This window comes from Chiloscyllium plagiosum, unplaced genomic scaffold, assembly GCF_037043375.1.
Source record: "Chiloscyllium plagiosum isolate Xiang-an unplaced genomic scaffold, Cpla_swu_hap1 HiC_scaffold_4, whole genome shotgun sequence".
In the NCBI taxonomy this organism is placed as follows: domain Eukaryota; kingdom Metazoa; phylum Chordata; class Chondrichthyes; order Orectolobiformes; family Hemiscylliidae; genus Chiloscyllium; species Chiloscyllium plagiosum.
In genome coordinates, this window is record NW_028270142.1 from 30,639,547 (window position 1) to 30,664,770 (window position 25,224).

The 25,224-nt window shown below is 38.9% G+C and overlaps 1 protein-coding gene across 1 annotated transcript in view; it reads right to left on the reverse strand.

The window, feature by feature from the left end:
• Nucleotides 1–565: 565 nt before the first annotated feature.
• The window catches only part of vps41 (VPS41 subunit of HOPS complex), a 168,655-nt gene continuing 143,996 nt past the window's right edge, over nucleotides 566–25,224 (reverse strand). The window contains exons 22-29 of the mRNA XM_043688929.2: nucleotides 19,019–19,156; nucleotides 16,874–16,928; nucleotides 12,524–12,664; nucleotides 10,038–10,174; nucleotides 7,596–7,695; nucleotides 5,931–5,975; nucleotides 3,384–3,463; nucleotides 566–1,163 (exon numbers count right to left, since the gene is read on the reverse strand). Of these exons, the coding sequence (XP_043544864.1) occupies nucleotides 1,104–1,163; nucleotides 3,384–3,463; nucleotides 5,931–5,975; nucleotides 7,596–7,695; nucleotides 10,038–10,174; nucleotides 12,524–12,664; nucleotides 16,874–16,928; nucleotides 19,019–19,156 (756 nt within the window). The 3' untranslated portion in view covers nucleotides 566–1,103. The remainder of the gene's footprint in view (nucleotides 1,164–3,383; nucleotides 3,464–5,930; nucleotides 5,976–7,595; nucleotides 7,696–10,037; nucleotides 10,175–12,523; nucleotides 12,665–16,873; nucleotides 16,929–19,018; nucleotides 19,157–25,224) is intronic.

The window sequence follows — 25,224 nt, forward strand, 5'->3', positions numbered from 1 at the left end:
CTTCAGTCCAACTCGTCCATGCCAACCAGATATCCTAAATTAATTTAGTCCCATTTGCCAGCATTTGGCCCATATTCCTCTAAACCCTTACTATTCATATACCTATCTAGAAGTCTTTTAAATGTTGTAATTGTACTAGTCTCCACCATTTCTTCGGGCAGTTTGTTCCATACATGCACCACCCTTTGCATGAAAAAGTTGCCCCTGAGGTCCTTTATAAATCTTTCCCTTCTCAATCTAAACCTATGCCCACTAGTTCTGCACTCCCCGACCCCAGGGAAAAGACCTTGTCTATGGACCCTATCCATGCTCCTCATGATTTTATAAACCTCTATAAGGTCACCCCTGAGCCTCCAGTGTGCCAAGGAAAACAGTCCCAGCCTGTTCAGCCTTTCCCTTTGGCTCAAACCTTCCAACCCTGGCAACATCCTTGTAAATTTTATTTGAACCCTTTCTCACATAAATGACCACATAGATTGTTTGGACTGAATAGCCTGTTTTTGTGCCGTATATTTCATTTCATTTCATTCAATGTAATACTTAATTCAAAATATACAGACAAAGATTCTGATGAATAAATGTCAGTGTACACTGACAAGTGTATTTCTTTTCCTTAGGCCATACCATAGTAGTCTGAAAATTATGAAATGAGTTATTTATCACAGGGTATTTCATTCATGACTAACTCTTCTATATGGCAACATATGCAGCACAGTGTATATAAGACACTTTGATTTATTTAGAACAGAACGTTGAATCATGAAGGCAAATAAGTTTTTACCTAGATTGTAACATTGGCAAGCATTAAAACTATTCTGCAAATTGTATCTACCTGTGAAAAGGTCAAAATCATTGCATATTAAACAAATAGGCAATCAGTACTCAGCACCTCTTACTCCACTGAGGTAGAGTTAAATGTAGTTCAGTACATTGTTTCTTCACAAGTTTGATGATTCTAAAATGACTTTTATTAAGAATTAGCATTTAACATTTATACAAGTACAAGCTTTGAAGTAGGTGAGCTGATAATTGACAGAAAATTACACATTACAATAATGCGTTAACTTTAAATTTGTGGTCCTCAGTCAAGTTCATCTGATGTTTTAAGCCTCACCCAGTCCACCAGCAGGCCTTCGACGTTTTGCACTGCAGATGTTACAGAACTGTTTAAGATAAATATTTTAAAAAGTTAATCTATTTGTTCCCACATGAAGCTGAAATAATCTTTTTTTCAACCCTTACATAGCCGAAGACTGGAAACATTACGTAAACTTTCAATCATTACTGAGATATTTTTTGAGTTAGTAAAATAACCTTTCTTGATGAATGGATTAAAATTTGACTGATTAATTCTTACTCCCTATAGAATCCCTTAGTTTATTATTTACTTTGCTAAAGATTCATTGCTAAAGTTGAGGGTTTAGTTTTAAGAAACTTGAGGCTGTGTCATATTTTTAAAGGGTATACAGAATATCAGTAAATATTCCTGTCACTTCAGTTTAAGTATGTGCTTGTGCCTGACATGTGTTGTGAATAAATCATTTCTTCTCAGTCTTCGTAAGATCCTACACAGCAAACTGGGTATCCTTACCACCACTACAGGAAACTGCTAGTATGCAGAACTGTTTGCAGTAGCAACTCTGCTATAAAGCAGTGGTTTCTTGGAATGCTTTTTGTCATAATTTTGTAATATAATATTCATTTTGTTTAGTATTGGTGCCACAACCTGATCCCATACCCTTCCTGACTATTGTCTGGGAATGAGCCAGACTATTTGAAATTACAGACTTTGGGCTGGTCTTCTGTTTCCATTTTCTCTCCATCATGTCGCTCACTTACTTTCACCTCCATAATATTGTCCATATGTTGCTGAACCCTCATCCATTAGCTTATTAATTCTGCTCTGGTGTTTCTTTGGCTAGGCTCCCATCTCCCAATATATGGAAACTTCAGTTTCTTCAAAATTCTTCTATCTATTTTACCGAAACAAGAAGGCTTGTTTATTCACTCCCATGCTTGCTAACTGTCACTGACTTTCAGTCCAGCAATTCCTCAAATTTAAAATCTCTCCGGTGTTGCTCCTCTTCCTAGTTCTGCGACCTCCTTCAACTTTACCATTCTCCAGAAATGAAGATTCTCCACATCTGGCCTCATGCACATACCCAGTTTCTTTCAGTCTTCCACTGGCAGCCCTGTCCTCAGCTTTGGAATTCCTTGCCTAAATCTCTCTGTCTCTCCCAATTTATTTGTCCCTTCAAAATACTTTAAGCAAGTTGACCTGTCTACTATATTCTTATATGGCTCAGTATTTGTTGAACTCCTTTGTGAGTTGACTACTTTGATGATGCCATATACATTGAAGCTGTTGCTGCTGTTTCTCAATGGAAGATTGTGTGGGGTGGAATGATTCTATATTACCCATTTGTACAAACAGCCCAAGACTAACTTCTCCCCCAACTACTAGTGTTTGGGGCTGACTTTCAATCCTTCCTGCTTGTGTAGGTTACATTCTTTCAGGGGTTAATTTTACATGTTTCCATTTCATTGCCAGCTTTTTTCCCTGTCTGAATAGAAGAATGTCAGATGGGTTTCATTTACATTATATATATTTTTAATTTTTGCTTTCCAATGGCAAGCTTATGAGATTAAATAAAACTTCACAGATTACACCAGATAATGTTCCCACATGTAATTAAAAAGAGAGCTGAATGTTAGAAGACAAACTAAAGATTTTTGGTGAAATCTTGCAGCTTGACGATCAGCTCTCCTGCAAAATTGCTTTGACAAAATTTAGTAAAACAATTTTAACGGGTCAATTCACATTGCTAATAATCTGCAAACAACAACAGTTTGTTATCAAACACTTAGAATTCGAGAAACATAGGACAGCTCACTGCAACTGGACAAAAATAGCAAACTATTATTCCGTAATAATTTTGTTTTCTTCTCATGTTTTACATTTAGTTTTAAAATAAACTGTCTTGGAACCACTACGAACAATTATAATTAGTCAGGACTAACAGAAGGCGAGAAGGGTGTGCACTCAAATATGTAAAGTTGTCATAATCCCAGAATAGCACACGGCTGCTCTCTCATTAGAGATAGACAACTGGTGGTGGTTGAGGATCACCATGCTTCAGGCAAGGATTGAGGTTGAGAAGACAGGATATTCATTGCAACCTCAACCAGTGTGGGAATTGAACCACATTTGGCATCCCTCTGCATTGCAAATCTGCCATCCAGCCAATTGAGCTAACCAGTCCCGAGGTTCAATTATGGAATTATCCACTAACCAAGCAAAATGCAGCAAAATGAGAAGCAACATTCCCAGAAATGACATGACTCTTATTATTCTATACAAATTGACATAGCCAACAACATACCATGCCAGGAGTTGGAAGGCAATCCTTATGAAACATATGTCTGCAGTGGAAGACCACCACACTGAATGGTTTTGCAATGTCTAAAATGAGGAAGTACAAAAACATTACTGACAGGACCTATATTTTAAAAGGCACCAATATAAAGCAAAATATTACAGATGCAGGGAATCTTCTGTAGAAATTGAAAATGCTGGGAATACTTAACAGACCAGACAGCATCTGTTGCCAAACAGTTATTATTCCAGTGGACAGGGGAGTTGCAGTACACGCTGAAGGAATCACCCAGGAAATTGAATTTCTCATATTATGCTACCGGCTGGTACCCTAGACCCCACCATAACTGGCACTTTGCAGATCCAACACCCTAACATCACACTTAGGTTGTGAATTTATGGTTTGACAGCATCTGTCAAAGTGATTGTGTGGACCTTTATGTTTTGGAATACAGCAGTTGACTGAAAAGGAGGCTTGGTGTGTCTTCCTCTGATAGTTCTATACTATGAAAGAATGTCCTAATGGAAGCCACAAGAGCCATTTTGCCCTGACTGGAGATACATTTTAAATAAGGATGTACATGTATTTGGAAATGCAAGGACTGATTAGGTATAGTCAACATGGCTTTATGCGTGGGAAATCATGTCTCACAAACTTGATTGAGTTTTTTGAAGAACTAACAAGGAGGATTGATGAGGGCAGAGCAGTAGATGTGATCTATATGGACTTCAGTAAGGCGTTCGACAAAGTTCCCCATGGGAGACTGGTGAGCAAGGTTAGATTCTCATGGAATACAGGGGGAATTCGCCATCTGGATACAGAACTGGCTCAAAGGCAGAAGACAGAGGGTGGTGGTGGAGGGTTGTTTTTCAGACTGGAGGCCTGTGACCAGTGGAGTGTCACAAGGATCAGTACTTTTCATCATTTATATGAATAATTTGAATGTGAGCATAAGAGGTATAGTTAGTAAGTTTGCTGATGACACCAAAATTGGAGGTGTAGTGGACAGCTCAGATGGTTCTTTTGCCCGAAACATCATTTTTCCTGCTCCTCGGATGCTGCCTGACCTGCTGTGCTTTTCCAGCACCACTCTAATCTAGAAGCGAAGAAGGTTACCTCAGATTACAACGGGATCTTGATCAGATGGGCCAATGGGCTGAGAAGTGGCAGTTGGAGTTTAATTTGGATAAATGTGAGGTGCTGCATTTTGGGAAAACAAATCTTAGCAGGACTTATACATTTAATAGTAAGGTCCTCGGGAGTGTTGCTGAACAAAGAGACCTTGGAATGCAGGTTCATAGCTCCTTGAAAGTGGAATCGCAGATAAATAGGATAGTGAAGAAGGCATTCGGTATGCTTTCCATTATTGGACAGAGTATTGAGTACAGGAGTTGGGACGTCATGTTGCAGCTGTACAGGACATTGGCTGGGCCACTGTTGGAATATTGCGAGCAATTCTGGTCTCCTTACTATCGGAAGGATGTTGTGAAACTTGAAAGGGTTCAGAAAAGATTCACAAGGATGTTGCCAGGGTTAGAGGATTTGAGCTACAGCGAGAGGCTGAATAGGCTGGAGCTGTTTTCCCTGGAGCATCAGAGGCTGAGGGGTGACCTTATAGAGGTTTATAAAATCATGAGGGGCATGGATAGGATAAATGGACAAAGTCTTTTTCCTGGAGTGGGTGAGTTCAGGACTATAGGACATAGATTTAGGGTGAGAAGGAAAAGATATGAAAGAGACCTAAGTGGCAACTTTTTCACACAGAGAGTGGTATGTGTATGGATTGAGCTGCCAGAGGAGGTGGTGGAGACTAGTACAATTACAACATTTAAAAGGCATCCGGATGGGTATATGAATAGGAAGGGTTTGGAGGGATATGGGGCATGTGCTGGCAGGTGGGACTAGATTGGGTTAGGATTGGGTTAGGCATGGATGAGTTGGATCGAAGGGTCTGTTTCCCGGCTGTACATCTCTATGATTCTATGAACCTGTTCGACAGATGTCATTACACACCTGTGGAGCACACGGGACTTGAGCCCAGGCCTCCTAGCTCAGGGGCAGAGACAGTACCACTACACCACAAGAGCCCTAAAGCCTGACTGAATCACTTCTCAGAAATGCAGAGCACCTGTTTTCCCTGATGGGTCTGAATGGCAATCTGGCCCAATATTTGTCTCTGACCTTGAGACATGTATCAGAATGAACAATTTAAACAGTTTAATTATTGTTCATTTCAATAAAAATGCATAGATTGACAAGGCTGTTTATTTACTACAATGAAAAGGGATTGGGGTAAACAGTAAATTTTCCTTCCTGCTAAATTAAGACAGCGACTCAACACTAACATTATGTTTTGAACATTATATGATGAGAAGAAACGAAAGCTAATTTGAAAAACTCTGAATAAACAAAAGTGCTGAGTAACATATCCTGTTGCTGAATAATGTAAGTAGTTTACCGAATTTTACTTCGCATCCAAACTGCTTAAGAGTCATGCTAAAGAACTTTGTGCAGCTTAGAGTTACAAGGTTTCCTCTCCATCATGTTACATACCTGTAGGCAATATGGGAGAATGGCATGATTCACAAATATTCTCCTCTGTAAAAAAAAAGTTTGTGATTATTGCATATTCTGCTAGTGAGACATCATTTCTATCAAAGAAATCTGACCCAAGCCAGTAATTTTTGAAACAGCAGAAGGAAGCCATTTAGCCCATTTAGAAAGAGCTATCCCGTTAGACCCACATCCCTGCTCAAATAGTACTGGGATAACAAATCAATATGAATGTCACCAAAGTCTCAAAATACATTCAAGAGAACATTCTGAGCTTGATATAGCACACTTACAGAGAAAATATTGGTTCAGGGTTTAATGTTAGGAGGTGTCTAGATAGAGTGACGAGGAAAGATGATTTCCTGTTATCAGAGAGGTCAATATCCCGGGGACTTAGATTTAAAGTAATTGGTAAAGAGATTAGAGGAAAGTTGAGGCATAATGAGTTGAATGATTCCCTTCTGTGCAGTAAACACTTCCAAGCTTCTCTGTATTTGGGTACTGCAATGCTTTTCTTTTTCGAAAAAGTATCCAATCCCGTTTCAAGCATTGTATTTCAGAAAAGTGTAAGTCTATACACAAAAAGAAAACCCCTCTGGTTCTTTTGTTACTCAAATCCATATCCTTCACGACCAACCCTTCTGCACTGGAGCAATTTCTTTTCTTTTACTCTATCAAAATCCTTCGTAATTTTGACGTCTATTTAATCAGTCCCAAAACCTTTCGAGTGTAAAGAGTCAATCTCAACTTCTCTAATCTCTTAACCAAGTCCCAAAACCTCGGTTCCATTTTAGCAAATCTCCTTTGCAATCTCTTCAAACTCTGGCAGTGTTTCTAAATTGTGGTGCACAGAATTGTGGACACAATACTCCATTTGAGGTCTAACTGGTAGTTTATACAGGTTTGACATAACTTCCTTCCTGTGGCACTCTGCATCTATTTTAAAAACCCCTTTGACACACCACACCACCTTCAAAGAACAGAACAAGTCTCTGATTCTGCAATCTTTTAAAATTTGTATCATTTAACTCATATTGTCCCTACTTCCTCTTCCAAAATGCATCACTTCACATGATATATAAAATATGAATTCTCATGTCTTTGCCCAATGCATTAGTCTATCTATTGCCCCTCTATTTGCTACTACTGTCCTTATTGTTTATAACATTCCAGTGTTGCGCCACCTGAAAACCTTGAAACTATGCCCGTTAAAACCAAATTCAGATTATTAAATATATCAAGAAGAACTGTGGTCCTAATACCAAATGCAGGCAAACTTCCAGTCTGCAGAACACCTTTATACCATTACTCTGTGCTTTCCACCTTTCTATCTACACTCATTGGTCACAACTTAAAGACATTAAAACTAGAAAAGACTCTGAGAAAGGAAGCACTACAAAAACCACAAAACCCTTCACAAAACTAGATTGCAAAACTTTACCGTTTGACCTTCATGCTTTCTCATTAGAGGTCCATTTTAACTTTCCTATGTTATTGAATGTTGAAAAAAGATGCTCAGTAAGAAAATATAATACTTCATGAAATTTATCTGTGGACAAACCAGAAATACTCAATATTGACCATCAACACAGTTTAAATTACGTTATACCACAGTAGAAGTGTAGCAATCAGTATTTTATGGGTCAAAGCAGAAGATTTACTTACCGTCAACACAAACACCTCTCAGCTGGGTTTTATGCATTTTTTTCAGCAATGTCAGACAATCAGAAACAATAATTTTTTTACATCCTTCTCGTAGCAAAATCTGAAAGAAAGGCAGTTCAACTGAATCAATAGCAACATAAATGTTCACGACTCAAGACAATCTTATGAAGTCGTCACCCAAGTGAGGTCGTGTGTGGACTGATGGTGCAAAGAGTGGGATGGTGTTACACTCTGGTCACTGAACAAACTAATCACACAGCAACAACATAACCTGCATTTATATAGCATCGTATATTCTTAAGGCACAAGGCCAAAATGCTTTTCAGCCAGTACAAGACTTCTGAGGTTAACAGAGAAGCCTGGCAGCTAGTTGCTCCCCTTAGACCTTCAATATCTAGTGGCAGATCTCTCTTCTAGTGACAAGTTGAAAATTTTATGGTGCTATAAAAAGTAACATTATTAGGGGCACTGATTTTTAAGAACTAGGAATGATTGAGAACAGGGCCTGGCCTCAGAATATGCAAGTAAACTAGTAGGAAATAGAAAAAGCAGACTGTAAGAGGATCTACAAGCATCTAAAAATGGAAAGACTATCTTAAAAAAACTTTCCTTAGACGATGAGACTAGGAAATTAATATTGGGAAACAAGGCAATGGCAGAGACTTTGAATAATTTGTACATGTTTTTATGGCAGAAGACAAAAGAAAACTTCACGCATAATAGAAAATTGAGGGACAGAAAGAAGGAGGATCTTAAAAAAAAATCACTGAAAAAAATGTACTATGACAACTAAGGGGACTAACAGATAACAAGTTTCTCAGCTCTGCTCCCTGCAGGAATAATTAGTTACAATCTTTGAAAATTCACTAGATTCTGGAAATGTTGCAGAAAATCTGAAACCTCAAAATTAACACACATTCAAAAAATGAGAAAGACAAAAAGCATATTGTCCAGTTATCTTAATATGACTGGAAACATATTATAATCCATTATTTTAATAGCAGTACCAGAGTTTTAAAAATCACAACAGTTAAGCAGAGTCAACTTGGATTTATAAAAGAAAAATGGTACAGGTATCTGACAAATTTATTCGCATTTTTTGAGGATGCAACTATCAGCATGGAAAAAGGTAGGGTAAACATCTGTCCCAGACTTTCCAGGATAGAACTATAATTTAGCTTTTTGCCTGGATCTGTTCTCATATTGTTCCAAATGTCTTCTGTCTCTGCAGGCTCTGCCTACACTTGCATCAACCACAATAGGTCAGCGGTTGTTGCAGAGCTGTCTTTATGTATCCGGTACCAAGCCAGTTTTATCGGAATTGCAGCAGACCCTCATCACACTGCACGTGTATCAGGAGAAGGGTACAGAGCTACAGTGGGATATAAGTAGGTTAAGTGATCAGACAAAAAAATTGGCAGATAGATTTTGAAGTGTGACAATGTGAGGTTATCCACTTTAGCACCAAGAACAGAAATGCAAATTATTTAAATAGACAGACTGCAGGGTACTGTAGTACAGTGATCTAACTGCCATTTTAAATCAATCACAGAATGTTATCAGGCAGACAGAGCAAGTAATTATGAAGACAATTCAAATGTTAGCCTTTATAGATAGTGGGATGGAATACATTTATAAGATTGTCATGCTACAACTGCATAGAGCTTTGGTGAGATCACACCTAGCATATAATGTATAGTTTTGGTGTCCTTACTTCAGGAGAGGCATGATTGCATTGGATGCAGTTGACAGAAAGTTGATTCCTGGGATGAAGAGGTTGTCTTATGAGGAAGGTCAACCACGTTGGGCCTCTACTCACTACCGTTAGGAGAGTACGAGGTGGTCTTAATGAAACATATACGATTCTTGATATGCTGAAAAGTATATTGGGGAATCTATAACTACGCTGCACAGTTTCAAAATAAGGGTTCTCCCATTTAAGATGGGATGAGGAGAAATGTCTCCTCTCAGAGGCTTTTTTACCCTATACAATGGAGAAGGCTGTAAATATATTCAAGGTTGAATCTGACAAGATGTTTGGTCTTCAAGGGTTATAAGATTAGGCTGAGAGTGGAACTAAGGTCACAATCAGATGAATTGTGATCTTTTTGAATGTGTGAGCAGTTCTGAGGTGCCAAATGATCTATTTGTGTTCCTACATCTTATGTAGAATAAATACTAGATGATTGGTTATTCAACAAGGATGGATAACTTGAATTTAGAAAAAAGCTTGGGATAAAATCACCAGGGAACTTCTCTGCATCAAATACCTGAACTTCAGTAGAAGTCTAGTGCAAACCAGAAAGCATTGATGGCAAATGCCTTTTCATCCTATTTGTCCAAGAAATCTACTGAAATTCAGCTGAACTTCCTTACAGGAAAAGAGGAGAACCCCGATGGAAATTCTACCCTTTTTCCTTCTGCCCTCTAACTGACACTGACCTGCAAGTTATAATCTTGAAGGATCTTCACTAATGAATCCCGCAGGTTAGGAATCTCCATACCTTCCTTTATTCGATAGATCAAGAGGATAGGATCAACATGGGTCCCAATATTGTTCAACAGCCCAGTTATAAATGCTGCAAGGGTGAAAGAGGAGTTCTTGTTAGTAGGCAGTTTCAGAGACTGGCCCAATGTCTTTATTTGTACACAAGCTAGCTGTACAGGTCATTCTGCAATAACACACATTTCCGTAATGCGAATTGGCTGTAACACAATAGACGAATTGGGGACACTGTTTCTAAAGTGTGAATTTTTAAAATGCGCATTGGCTGTAATGTGATGACATCACCACCACTTTAAGCGTTGTTTCTAAAGCACCATTTTTCTATAATGCAGGGTTGCACAAGAATACAACCATTGCATAAAGGAAAACTACCTGTAGATCATTATCTTACCAAAACACCAACTGCTCAGATCCCACCTGATTCTGCAGGATATTAGAGCTTTCAAAATTATGAAAGATTATTGGAGACTGGTTTAAAAATCACAACTGTCTGGAATAATAACACACTTCCTATTTTTCTCAAATATAGTTGAAGCAGGAACAGATACCAGCAATCAGCCAAAACAAAATCAGGTGCTGATTGTGATTCCAGCTAATGTTCAGAAGGACAAGTCCGACCCAGAGTGAAAACTGGCTTGACAGATCCCAACTATTGTAAAATCATGGAGGTCAGTTACCGAACACATTCACAAGAGTCTGTGACTGTACTTTTAACACAAAGATTAAAAAAATTAATAAACAAGGAAAAGAAACTCTATTACACTTGACAAAAAGGTTGGATGGACTTCAAAATAAGCACCAGGAAAAGAATTCAAAATCACAATATTCCATCTGTCACAGCAATGTTCTTACAAACACCAAACCCACATGAAGATTCACCATCATCTCCAGAGTAAGTCTTCTTGCTCAGCTAAAACAGTTGCAGCTGGTTTCCGTCTGGCAAATTCATGCACTTTCATTAGATGCTTTTCCTCAGCTGGCATTTCTCCAGGATAACTAAAATTAACTGCAAACTAGGCAAACTCTTAATTTAACTTCAGAGCACAACAAGTTCCCTAAACTCAGCTTTTAGCAATTATGTAGGATTTCCTACCATAGAACTTAACCTTCTTGCCTCAACTCTCCAGCTAATCAACTTCTGGATTTAGGACTGAATGTTGGGCAAGCAAACAGGCGAACACAGCAACAATGGTCAAATCACAAGAGGTGTTGGAGATGTGGAGATGTCATTAACAGACGTGTACAAACTGACTCCATGTATTTGGATGATATCACCGAGAGACAGCATGTGAATGAGAAAGTGGAGGGGCCAAGGATTAATCTTTGGGGGATATCAGAAGTGATGACACAGAGGAGGCTGAGAAGCCATTTGTGGAGATGCTCTGACTGTGATGTATAGGTAAGAATGGAATCAGGAAACACAATCCCACTGGATTGAAAATGGTGTAAGGCAATAGACGAGTATGATTAGCTGTTCCATAAGTTGCAGATGGTTGGTAAAGATGAGGAGGGAAAGTACAACATGATTACAGTCATAATAAATTTGAATTGCAAGTTTTTTAGGCTGTTTCAATGAAGTGTAAGAGTCAGAAACCAGATAAGTGGGGTTTAAATACGGAGTTATCTGAATAATGGGAAGGGATTTGGGAAGGAACATTTTTGAAGATTCGAGAATAAGGAGAGATTGGAGTTGTCGATGGATTGAGAGTATTTTTACTCAGGGGAGGATTCCATATACATTGCCAGCTAGCATTGGGAATTGGGATGTGAATTTCAGTGATCAGCTGTTTAGTGGAAATACAGTCAAAGGACTATTGGGCAGGGGCAGGAGGAGGGATCATGGGTTGGTGACATGAAAAGGGAGCAAGTGAATTGGCAATATAGAGAATAATCTGCTTCTTAGTTTTCCCCCTTGACCAAATGAGGAGATTTGGTTAGCTGGAAAGCGGAAGGGAAAGAAGGAAGACACCTGGTCTCAAAGTTAATGATGAAGAAGTCCAAGAGATCCTCGCATGTATTGTTGGAAGGAAGGAAGAAAGAATGAGGGACAAGGGTTTAAGCATCAATGGAGGAGAAAACCAATCAGTTTCATCTACTCTGTTGGTGCTCCTTGAGTTCAGTATTGGCAGAAGGGAGGCTTGATGTTGTCCATCCAGATCTGATGGCTTAACCAGTTATGCACCGTACACATCCCTTGGACTTGAAGGACAAAGGTGGAAACCACACCAATAGGGACATCAGAAGTAGAAGTAAAGGAGTAATTGTGCAGTCCAACCTTTGCACAAGTGATAATGGAAGGCCCAAAGGCAGTTAGTTTGGGACTTTGAAATGGCCATTGTAATTGCTTAATAGGTTTGGCACATGGTTACAGTGAGTTGTTTGGTATCAGCAAACTGTCTAACTTTTCTGATGATTTACATACGTGGCTTGTCGATGGAATGCGAGATAAGATCCTCCCATAGCTCAGCATCATCTTGCTCCTTGGCAAACTCAATGGCCTTGTCTACATCTTGCAGTTCCTCAGTTATCATCTGTAGAGCACGCCGACTATTACCCATTCTACCTGGAGGAGAAAATACAGCATTAGACTTCAGTTGTGGAAAGATGGAAACTTCAATTCCAAAATTATATCTCTTCTGCTTCATCAGAAATGACAGTAGAATACATTTGAAAACTTCTAACATTGGGAGAAGAATAGGAGATAGCAGATCAGTCATCCACTGATCCAAGGGTGTGGGATGACCATCTCTCTAACACAAGATATTCTGAGCTTCCATAAGCTTTTTCCCCATTTTAGTATCTGCAGGCTTTTGCTACAAGAACAAGATATTTATAGCGGTCCTAAGCAATGGGCATTTTCACCTGTGCTTTAAGTTTTTAAAGAGTGTGTCCAATCAGATTCTTGAACTCTGCAACTCCTAATCAGTCAGTTTTTTCTGTAGTTTCCCTGCGTCCAGAAACACAAAATGAATTCCAGTATCAATGTGAGATGGTGTGTTTGAAAGTGGAAATAAGGAGGTCTTACATTCCTGCGAAAATAAAAATCTATGCAGCAAAGAACTGCAAAAGGCCCAAAGGTTACAGATTCATAAATCATTAAGATGACAACAAAAACGCTGGAAATACTCAGCAGGTCTGGCAGGATCTTTAGAGATAGAGAAACAGATGTTTTAGGTTTCATAGATGGTTGGCAGCGCTTGGGGGTGGACAAAAGTTTCATCACCAGCCAATTAACTGAGCAGGGCAGCTGTGTGGATAGGGGAGGAAAAGTTTCCATCACCAGTTTAACTTTGGTCCACATTATTATATGATCATGCAACACAGGAGCTGAAGTAGGGGATTCAGCCCATCAAATCTGCTCTGCCATTCAATAAGATCATGGCTGATCTAATCATCCTGAATTGCCTTCTTGCCTGCTCCCCAAAACCCTTGTTCCCTTACTGATTAAAAATATATCTATCTCAGCCTTGAACATACTTAATGACTCAGCCTGAACAGCTCTGTGTGGTTCATGCAGAAGGACCCCAAATCCCTTTATATTTCAGCTTTCTGCACTCTTTCTCCAGTTAAATAATATTCAGCCCTACTGCTCTCATTCCCAAATTACAGAATGTCACATTATATTCCATCTTTCAACTTTTCCGCCGAATTTACTCAACCTGTCTGTAGACCTTTTAAGTCATCTTCACTGCTTACCTTTTTGTGTCATCTGAAAATTTGATAATAGCTCATTCACTTCCCTTATCTGCGTCATTATCATTTCATAAATAATTGTAGTCCCAGCACTGATTCCTTTGGCACTCCATAAGTGATAGATTGCTTTACCTGAAAATGTCCCCTTTATCCCAACTCTGTCTTCTATTTGTTAACCAATCCTCTAACCACATTCATATACTATCCCCAACACCATAGGCTCTTATCTTACTGCGAAGCCTTACATGTTGTACCTCACCAAATATCTTTTGGAAATCCAAATATATTACATCTACTGGTTACCCCTTACCTCGCCTGCTTGTTGGTTTCTGAGAACTCTAATAATTTTGTCAGGCGTGATTTCCCCTTCACAAAACCATGCTGATACTGCTTTATCATATTCTGTATTTCTAAATGCTCTGCTATTACATCCTTTATAACAGACTAACAATTTCCCAATGACAGATATTGAGCTAACTGGCCTGTTGTTACCTATTTTTTTGTCTCCTTGCTTTTTTGAACAAGTGCTTGCAAAACTAAATGGTTATGGAATCACTGGAGAAAGAGGGAGAAGAATTATACCAAAACTGAGAGGATACAACTGTCAGAAAACAACACAATAACGTGAGGCTCTTTTCTTGAAAAAAATGAAATTACAAAGGGCAAACTAACAAAGAACTTTAAAATTATGAAGGGATTCCAGAGGGAGGTGTAGAGAAGATGCTTCTAATTGTGAAGAACACCAAAAATAAGGGCCATGAATGCAAAATAACTACTAATGTGTCTTATAAAGTCAGAAGAAGCTCTTTTTTAAAATTTAGTTTGGTAAGAATGCGGAATTCCCAGCTCGAATTGATTGAGATGATTAGCATTAATACATTGAACAGGAAGTTAGACAAATATCCAAGGATCAAAGAATAGATGGGCATGTTGATATGGTGTGAGAAAGTGTGATAGAAGGGGGGCCGATACAAAGCAGAAGTACTAGTACAGACTGTTGGGCCAAACAGTCTGTTTCAATGCTGTAAATTACATGTAATTCTTCTAAAATATTGGCCACAGGTCTCATTGACTAGAATGCAGCATCAAGTAATCAAATTCTGAAAGAAGTCTTTTACGGAATTAAGTTAAATAAAGGAGTCATCTGCAGACTTGTATCTTGGTCAGCCCAGTTCTCAGCCCTACTTTAGTGCTTCATTCTGTAACCTGTATTCTCCTCATCCCCATGACTTATGTATAGAAGAGTGTGTGCATTGTAAATCGTAAATCATCATACTTTGGTTTCACACATGAAGGTGAAACAAATTTACATAATTGCGCCAAGTGGCTAATGTCTTTAATATGTTATAAACAATATTTACTTAATCGACTTCTATATGACTGGGGCAGTAACAAAGTATTTTACGGTGAATGAGCTACTTCTTGAAGCACAGCCTCTGCTGGTTGTATTGTAGGACACACTCTGGGTCCAACTCTCCATCTTTTAGTGGAAATTGTGCTCAAGAATCTTTTATATTCCCTGAACGTGCAGATGGGGTTTAATTTCTCAGGTGGAATAATGGCAAATCTTTACAGTGATGTGACCAAAATAAGTCACTATCTTTAATAAGTGACGACTATGCATCTGGGTGGGGTTAGTTTTGCTAGCTTATTAGGATACTTAGGATAGGTTTTAGTGGCTCAGACATTCTTGGAATTGTACTCATTTTCAATCAAACAGTGAGAGTTTAGTCACTGCTTCCCCTTTCTGTGTATCTGCTCAGAATCTCTTATACTCCAATCGCTGCTCAGGAAGGTGAACCTTTATTCAGTCCAATATCAGTACTCCTAAGGTATAAAGAAATTTTTAAAAAAGTTCTGTGCCTTCCTGATGGACTGACTAATAAACAGGAGATGATAATTAACATTGCTAGGCTAAACATATATTCTATCTGTGTACAGCAAAGTACTTTGTGCATCAATTATTTCACTCTGAACTCAAAGCATCATCACTTTATTTTGATCTTTTCCAGGAACAGTTAGCAAGTTGTGCATTTCTCTACTTTGAAACTATAACTTGAAAGGGTGCAGAAAAGATTTACAAAGATCTTTCTGGGGTTGGAGGATTTGATCTATAGGGAGAGGCTAAATAGGCTGGGGCTAATTTTCCTGGAGTATCAGAGGCTGAGCGGTGACCTTATAGAGGTTTAGAAAACATGAGGGGCATTGGATAAGGTGAATAGCCATAGCTTTTTTTTCCCAGGGTAGGGGACTCCAAAACTAGAGGGCATAGGTTTAAGGGGAAAGACGTAAAATGGCTCTAAGGGGCAACTTTTTCACACAGGATGTGGTCAGTGTATGAGATGAGCTGCCAATAAGCAGTAGTTGAGGCAGGTACAACATTTAAAAAACATTTGGATACGCCCATGAATAGGAAGGGTTTTGACGGATATGGGCCAAGTGCTGGCAAATGGGACTAGATTAATTTAGGATATCTGGTCAGCATGGAGGAGTTGGACCAAAGGGTCTGTTTTCATGCTGTATAACTCTATGACGCTTGCTGCTAATGTGGAGATAAGAACAGCAGAGGGCAGTGTTTATCATAAAGTAAGACATAACCAAAAAAAAATTACATTCCAGGATTAGAGGAAGAAAAACAGTTTTCTCCCAAAATCAGACAGCCAAAAATACTTTACCTTTTAGATAAAAATTACAATGAGCTATTATGATATCATTACCATTTTACCAGCTTTTGAGGTACTCTTGCAGAACTGAATCGCATTAATAGTTTATTTTCATAATAATACTGGAAATGTGTCACAATACTGGTTTTACATCTGGGCTTATCATACAGACTTTAATTATTTTGTATCATGTAACATTTCAGTAATGTTTCAAACAATTTGGCAGTAAGGGTTGAGATGGACTACAATGATTTCTGTATCTCGGATGCAATATGAAACACATTCTATTGGACTTGGCTTCTCATTATAAATTGATGCCTCTTCAAATAAGTGTATCAGCCTGGAGTGACACTGCTAAGTTTAGAGCGTGGTCCTACAGCTCGCAAAGGTGTGTTCAATAACAGATATGTTCTTACTCAAGAGAAAAACTGTCTCTTCAACAAAGTTCCGCTGCTGACAAATTTCAAGTGCCTGTGGGAGAAAGAAGGATTAAATCAGTTGTCATGTCACTTCTCAGTAGTTCAGCTTTACACCTTCTCCCTCTGGGAAGGTTTGGGAAGTCTCTGGGAAGTTGGACAGGTCTGTATTTTACATCGTTTTACCATTGAGTTCAAAGACAATATTTGTTTCCCAGGAAGATTTGAATCCGGGAATATGTTTCACAAAGAAAGCAAATCAGATCTCGAATCCTCTTTACATTTACTTGATGGATGCTCAGCTGATGAAACCCTTTAGCAGGAACTTTAATTAATGGCATGCAAGACAGCTGAGGTGAAATCATTCTCAGATGGTAGCAGAAAATGCCATCAGGGAGTCACAATCAGTCTCACCTCTTTTTCTTTATGGAGTGATAATTATTTCCCACGTTCAATTTTATCTTAATTGCTTCTCTAACTTGAATTGTTAGCCCAAATATTATCCTAATTTTCAATCCTGATGCTCCTATTTTATTATTTGTTTTCCAAGATTTCTAGTTCTCTGGGTGTAATAGGGCTGACTAAAAGCTTGGCAAAGTAATGGGTTTTAAGAAGGGACTTCTGAAAAAGAAGCTAGTGGAGACATTGAGTAATTTATTCCAAATAATTATTACACTATTTACTGCCTTTATCTTTAAATTAATTTAGATGTAAAGCTGTCGGGAGCACAGGACCATTTGACAGAGAAACAACAAAACCAGCAATAGCAGGAGAAAAACTAAGGACAGACATTATGACAGAGCCTATCCTTTCCATAACCTGACTAACAACTTTTAAATGAACATTTTGAATTGTATTTGGAGTGCAGTATTGCCCAAGGAGATAGACCAAGTATAACAAGGCATTATAATCACAACCAGGCAATACTTAATACCACTAAGGTGCAGAATGAATTGGTTGGTTCTTTCCACACAAGCCGTTTGGCAAACTTGCTCCAGCTGGCCAGCTGCTATGTGGAGTCCAAGTTGAATTCAATCCCAAGTCACTGAAGGGAAAGGGTATCACCACTCCCAATACACCAGTCACTCCCATCACTGCAGTGGTCAAATTAGTAAAAGTACTACTTTGGAAGGAAATTCAAAATGACAAAGGCAAACAATTGCTTTTTCTTTAACTAGGCATTTGCTTTGATCTCTACAAATCAGCAACACATGCATATGACATACACCAGGGTAACAGCATTAGTCCAATAGGCTCCTCTGAATATTTACAAGTTTGAATAAATATTTTCTTCATACTGAAAGTGAAACTATAAAATTACAAGCATGCACTAAAAAGATTATGTGCTCTCTTATTGCTGCTCAACTTCAAATAGAGGGCATTTAGATTATGAAGGGGTTTGATGGACTGGAAGATAAGAAATTGCTTCTGTTGCTGGGTGAATCCAAATCAAGTTTGTATAAATACGGATAGCAACAAGCAGAAACAATTAAAAATTTAAAAGTGGGCGGCACAGTGGCACAGTTAGCACTGCTGCCTCACAGCGCCAGAGACCCGGGTTCAATTCCCGACTCAGGCGACTGTGTGGAGTTTGCACGTTCTCCCCGTGTCTGCGTGGGTTTCCTCCGGGTGCTCCGGTTTCCTCCCACAGTCCAAAGATGTGCACGTCAGGTGAATTGGCCATGCTAAATTGCTCGTAGTGTTAGGTAAAGGGGTAAATGTAGGGGAATGGGTGGGTTACGCTTCGGCGGGTCGGTGTGGACTTGTTGGGCCGAAGGGCCTGTTTCCACACTGTAAGTAATCTAATCTAATCTTTATGCAGACAGTCATTAGAATTGTAAACCCACTAAACATGGTGTGGTTAAGGCAGAGATTATTTGTGTAAATAAAGACTGCATGTGAAGGGAGAAGAGAATCGGGGGGGTATGGGAGTACAGTGAGAAGAGGAAATTAGAATAAATGAGTGTCGAGCACACTGTAAACATTTGGACAGATCAGCTGCACTGAATGGGCTGTCGATTTAGTACAATATAGTTCTCTTGAATATGCTTTGGAAGAATTGAACTCCTTGCATTGTACAGTGATAGTCATTCGAGAATAGCAGCATTATTGAGACACATAAGAGAGCTACTAAAACCAATTTACTTTTTCCAGTGGACAGTGGGTGCTGTCTCTCAAGAAGGGTAACAGATTTGGCCGATCATACTCAGCATAGAGGCTGATCTGTCGTTCATGGAACTTCTGTCCTTTATGGTGATCTCGCTTGAACAGGTTATGCAAATACTGTTTAAAAGAAAGAACAGAGCAGGGGTTATAACACAACTGTGTAACATGCTGTATATAAATGTTAAAATAAAATTTAATGGAATTGGCATTCATAAATCTTTACACAATTATACCTTTCACATGACAATGTTAATAAAACAGATCCTAATAAAATACACTCAGGCACATCCTCCAATAGAACTGGATTCTTAAATCTGGAACCTATTTCAGGGGATGTGCTGGTGTGCAGTAGCAATGATGTAAGTAAGCAACCAATGCACTGAAGTATTCACTCTTTGGAAATTTAAAGCACATTACTCTTCTAATACGGATTTAAAATTTTTGATATTGAAAGAAATAATAAAAATTGGATTATGATAGAAGCTAAGTCAGATAAATACCAACTCTAAGAAGCTTTTCTGAACTGTTCAGTCCGCACATGGATTTTAGAAGATGCTGTGAATATCAGAGTAACGAAAATGAATGCTGATGGCTTTTCTATCATTGTCATTACAGAATCTGACCTCCGATTGTGATGAACCCCTCACTCAACTACTTTCTGCTGCTGCTATTACTACAACATATTCAACAAATAACAGTCCTGATATCTACAGTAAAGTAACGTGTAGGAATAATGCAGAATAAGTCGTAAAACAATGTCTCATGCGCAAACCACCATTTCCATGCAACACTGAAAAAGCCAGGGTCAACAGCTTTATTTTGTAAGTTTAAAAATGAAATAACCTGCCTTCAAGAAGCAAGCTAAAGCCTGCAATGTATTCTTTAAATGGTTAAGTTGTTGAACACTTCAAATCATGGCTTTACCTGCCTCCTCAGGTGACCCATTACAGATCCCAGTAAGGATTCAAACAGCAATAGTGGAGTCCTCTGTAAACTCTTTTGTACTGACACCTTCACCACCACAGTGAAAAATAGATTAATTCACCTCAATGACATTTGTAAAATCTTCAGTAATATAAAATGTTGTCACACTAGCCTAGGTAAGATAGGGTTTAGCATTTCATTTGAAAGACAATGCCTCTGGAATGAGGTCTGGGCCCCCACCCTTCTGAACAAAGGCCAAAGGACCAGCATGAAACGATGACTGAAACCTCATATGTCTTGGAGTATGGGACAATTAAACTCATACTTCATGAGCAGAAATCCTTCTCCAATGTCCATTTTTTAAAAGAAACTCAGTTTCTTGACAGGTACATTAAACAGTCATGACACAAAAGCAAGCCATCCTCAGTTTGTATAACAAGGCACTGAAAACCTTGGGACAGAGCTCTCATTTTGGGTACAATCAGTGATCCAGCTGCAAAATAAAGTTAATTTACTTTAGTTTTCCAAAAACTATCATAAACTAGTTTGCACTTACCTGAAGGAAAATATATTATAAATCAGTACAATTGAACATAACCTTGTGCTGATCTTTCAAAAAAAAGCTAAAAGATTCTTTGATACACTGGAAACTTGGTGTAGTTTAACTCATATGGCTGAAAATGGAATTATAGCCAAAAAACAAGCATTTAAATTTGCTTCTAGCCCAACACCTGTTTTTAATAACAGAGTGTTTCTGATAATTGCACTCTTGTATAAAGTCATTTTCAATAAAGATTAATTTGATCTGGGCCAGTACTGAGACTTGAGCAAAATTCAAGCATGGTTCTTTTAACCAGCACAAAAGATTGTAGATACTTAATTTACAGTGAAACCAATCAGTGTGAGAAAATTCTTCTGTGTTGGTTTGGCAATTTCTGATGACCTTCACTGAAATTCATATGGAAGTTAAATGAAAACCTCAAGTCTCTAAGTTTATAATGTGCATTATAGTGGTGTTAAGACTCTTATTTTAATCTGAAGTGTTCATTCTGCACCTGACACTGATCAATGTGAGGATTGGAGGTTAACCGTAATTATAAACTTCCTTAAACCACATGTCGAAAATGTGTTGCTGGAAAAGCGCAGCAGGTCAGGCAGCATCCAAGGAGCAGGAGAATCGACATGCCCGAAACGTCGATACTCCTGCTCCTTGGATGCTGCCTGACCTGCTGCGCTTTTCCAGCAACACATTTTCGGCTCTGATCTCCAGCATCTGCAGTCCTCACTTAAACCATATGTCCTCAGCATCATAATAATGTTCATCTTCACCTCTAGCTATTCTGTGCAACATATTTACAGTTACCACATGAAATTAGTTAGATGGCCTATTTGGAGATCAATTTTTTGAGTCCAACACAGACCTTCAATCCAGACATGTAAACAGCACAACAGAGAAAGCAACATCCATAACTAATAATCACACAACCTCCTCTCTTCTATTTTCTTCTGCTTAAAACATTTATCCAATTTTACCCTGAAAAATGGAATGCGGTCTAGCTCAACCACTATCTATGACAAAGCATTCCATGGTTCAGCAATGCTGTGTACTGTGTAAAGACATGTTGCCTATCCCACCCACAATGACAGTTTTAAACTGATCATCCCTTGTCTCTGACTCTCTTACTGGAAACAGTATTCCTTCCCTACATCTTCCTTTCAAAATTGCTCACAATTTAAAATCTCCTCTGAGTTTTCCCTGCTCGAGTTGAAACATTACCATTATCTCAAGTCTCCTTTCATGACGATGGATTGAATAGCATCTTTCGTCTTGTGCCTGAGATCAGTTTTTCTGTGTCACCCGGTTGTTTATATTAACAAAAATATGCTGGATTGCAACACTGCTGGTAAATAGGAACATCTTACTAAGTTTCATGGGAAATTGCACACCAGCAGTATTTATGAAACAGATGAAATACAGTCACTTCTTACTTTGAGTAGACTGGAAATCAATAGGCTTGTCTTTTTGTTACAAGCTTTGAAAATTGATAGAGAAACCTTCCTGAAACATGCAATAGTAAAATAAATTCTTTTGTTACAAGTTTTTAATCATTGAGACACAAGCTGCTATCATTACGCAACTAATCATCTGATGACAAATTCTAGGTTTGCAAATCACAGTAAAACCAATTAGACCAACCAGTATGCTGCACAAGGCTGGACAGTTGCTCTGTATTATAGCCAGAGCTCAACACATCATGATATGTGACTGGTTCAGTAGAATGGGATTTAGGTGACACAAATCTCATTGGAATTATAGGAACAGGAATAGGTCATTTAGCCCCTCAGGTTTCCCTCAAATTCAATCAGATCATGGCTTACATTGCTTGGTTTGGTTTAATATCCCTGATACTCCTCCAAATCATTTTTACATATAATATACACAGCCTTTGGGGAAAGGGAGTTGTGTAAAAGTTGTGAGTGCCTTTGCTAATTTGTCATTATTTGTATTTTATCTTTTTTTGGTTGGAGCTGTGAACAGTGAATAGTGACCTAAAGGTGACTTTCGAATTCCTGTGTTAAAACAAAAACAGACCAAACAAACCTTTGTTTATTCATGAAACCAAGCGTGGAAATTAAATACAGGTTGGTTCCTGAAAGGTGCTGCAGATGCTTCATCACCAGGGAAGAGCATTATTTTGAAATAGATAGCAGAAGTTGGCTATTAACAAAGTCAACACCTCAGAATTGGTTCCAGCAAGTCTGGAAAAGACCTTATGCTGTGCACCATTCGGGTCAAGTTTGAGGGCCTTTGAAGATTTTAATTTCATTGCGTTGCAAATATAGAAGTAGAAAAAATAATTTGCTTCAGGAGTCTGTCTTCGCGTCGTAACAAAGTGCTTCCTACTGTGTGACCTTGCTTCAATTGTAAGATCATGTTTCCTTGTTCTTCCAACAAAATAAATTGTATCTTTTTGTTCATCCTACAAAATCCTTTTAATATTTTAGTTACCCGGATGTGATGAGCATCAAACTCTTAAAATCGCAGGAATACATGGCAATTTTTCTGCTACCTGCCCTCACAATGTAAACCCATTGATATCATCTTGGTGAATTGCACTACATATCTTCAAGGTCAATCTATCCTCACTGCAAAATAAATCCCAAAGATAACTGCATTCTCTTTATTTTTGTGTTGAAGTTCTCTTTTTCTAAAAAACATGGACCAACATTGCCGGTCTCATAAAATGGTTGAGGCTGACCACATCTTCAAAAGCTTCTAAACCCCCAACATTGTATTGAAATGCCATCTAAAACTAACACAAAGGGACTGGAGATGAACTGTCTGCTCTAGTAAGCTCTGGACAAAGGTAAACATCAAGACATATTATGCTAAAGTAAGAGCTAATGCATTTAGTCACCTCATCACTTCACAATGGAAATTCTAATCGTAGACTCCCTACAGTGTGGAAGCAGACCATTTGGCCCATTGAGTCCATACCAACCCTCTGAAGAGCATCCCATCCAAACCAATTCCCCTACCCTATCTATGTAGCCCTGCATTTCCCATGGTTAATCCACCTACCTGTATATCCCTGGACACTCTGTGCAATTTACCATGGCCAATCCATGGTAAATATCTGTACATCTTTGGACTGTGGGAAGAAACCAGATCATCCAAAGGAAACCCTCATAGACATAGGGAGAATGTGCAATCACCACACTGAGGGTGGAATCAAATATAGGTCTCTGGCACTGTGAGGCAGCAGCTCTAACCGATGAGCCATTGTGCCTGCCCCCCTGAATGAGAGGGTAAAATGACACTTAGCGTAATGACTTTATAATTAGCTCAACAAGATGGATCATCAGCATGCAAAATGCCTGCAGTCATCATATGACTGAAATGGAAGCCGTTTGAATCACTTACATTTATAATTCTGGGCTTCTAAGTCAGTTGCTGCTTGACCTTCAGAAGAAAATCAGGAGGTTGAATCAGCAGCATGCCTCAGACTCTCCATCTCAGACAAGTTACTGGCTGGAAAATGCCCACCTTTGTCTGCAAGAAGGCAAACAACTGGGTCCAGCACACAGCTGAAACCATTACTAGCCACGACCTCTAGGAAGTCGTCGCACATGTGAAGTGATTTTTAAATAAAAATGTTTTGGATTTACCAAGACTTGTAATTTATTACTGATCTCCTCTCCTGTTTTTAGCTTACCAAATTGTTTTGACCCTTTGCAATTCGCCTACCGGCAAAAGAGGTCCACAGCAGATGCCTTCTTTCATAGCCCTATACTCTTCCTTGGAACACCTGGATAACAACGAAACCTAGTTGGACTCCTCCTTATTGACTACAGTTCTGCCTTCAACAACATAATTCCGAACAAACTCATCTCTAAACTCCGAGACCCAAGTCTTGGCTCCTGCCTCTATAACTAGATCCTCGACTTTGACCCACAGATGGTAAACATTTAGAAAAGTGACAAAACCTCTTCCACCATAATCCTCAACACCCGCAAGGCTGTGTACTCAGCCCCCTACTCACGACGGTGTGGTCAAATTCCACCCCGACTCCATTTACAAGTTTGCTGATGACACCATCATTGTGGGGCAGATCTCAAACAATGAACAGACAAAGCACAAGAGAGAGACTGAGTACTTAATGGCATGGTGTAAAAATAATAATCTCTCCATCAAAGTCAACAAAACAAAGAAGCTGGTCATTGACTTCAGGAAGCAGAGTGGAGGGCATGCTCCTGCCTACATCAATGGTGCTGAGGTGGAGATGGTCAAGAGCATCAGGTTCCTGGGAGTGACGATCACCAACAATCTGTCCAGATCCACTCATGTCAATGTGACGGTCAAGAAAGCACAACAATGTCTCTACTTCCGTAGGAGTCTAAGGAAATTCAGCATGTCTACAAGGACTCTTACCAATCTTTATAGATGCACCATAAAAAACATTCTATCTGGATGCATCACAGCATGGTTTGGCAACTGTTCTTCTCAAGACCACAAGAAATTACAGAGAGTCATGAACACAGCCCAGTCCATCATGCAAACCAGCTTTCCAGCTTCCTGCTTGCCTACCTTGAATTCCAGCATCTGCAATTTTTTTGTCTCCACCCATGGATTCAATCTATACTTCCTGCTGCCTTGGGAAAGCAATCAATACAATCGCAGACCCTCCCACCCTGTTATATGCTCTCCACTCTCTTCCGTTGGGTAGAAGATATAAAAGTTTGTATACAAGCACAAATAG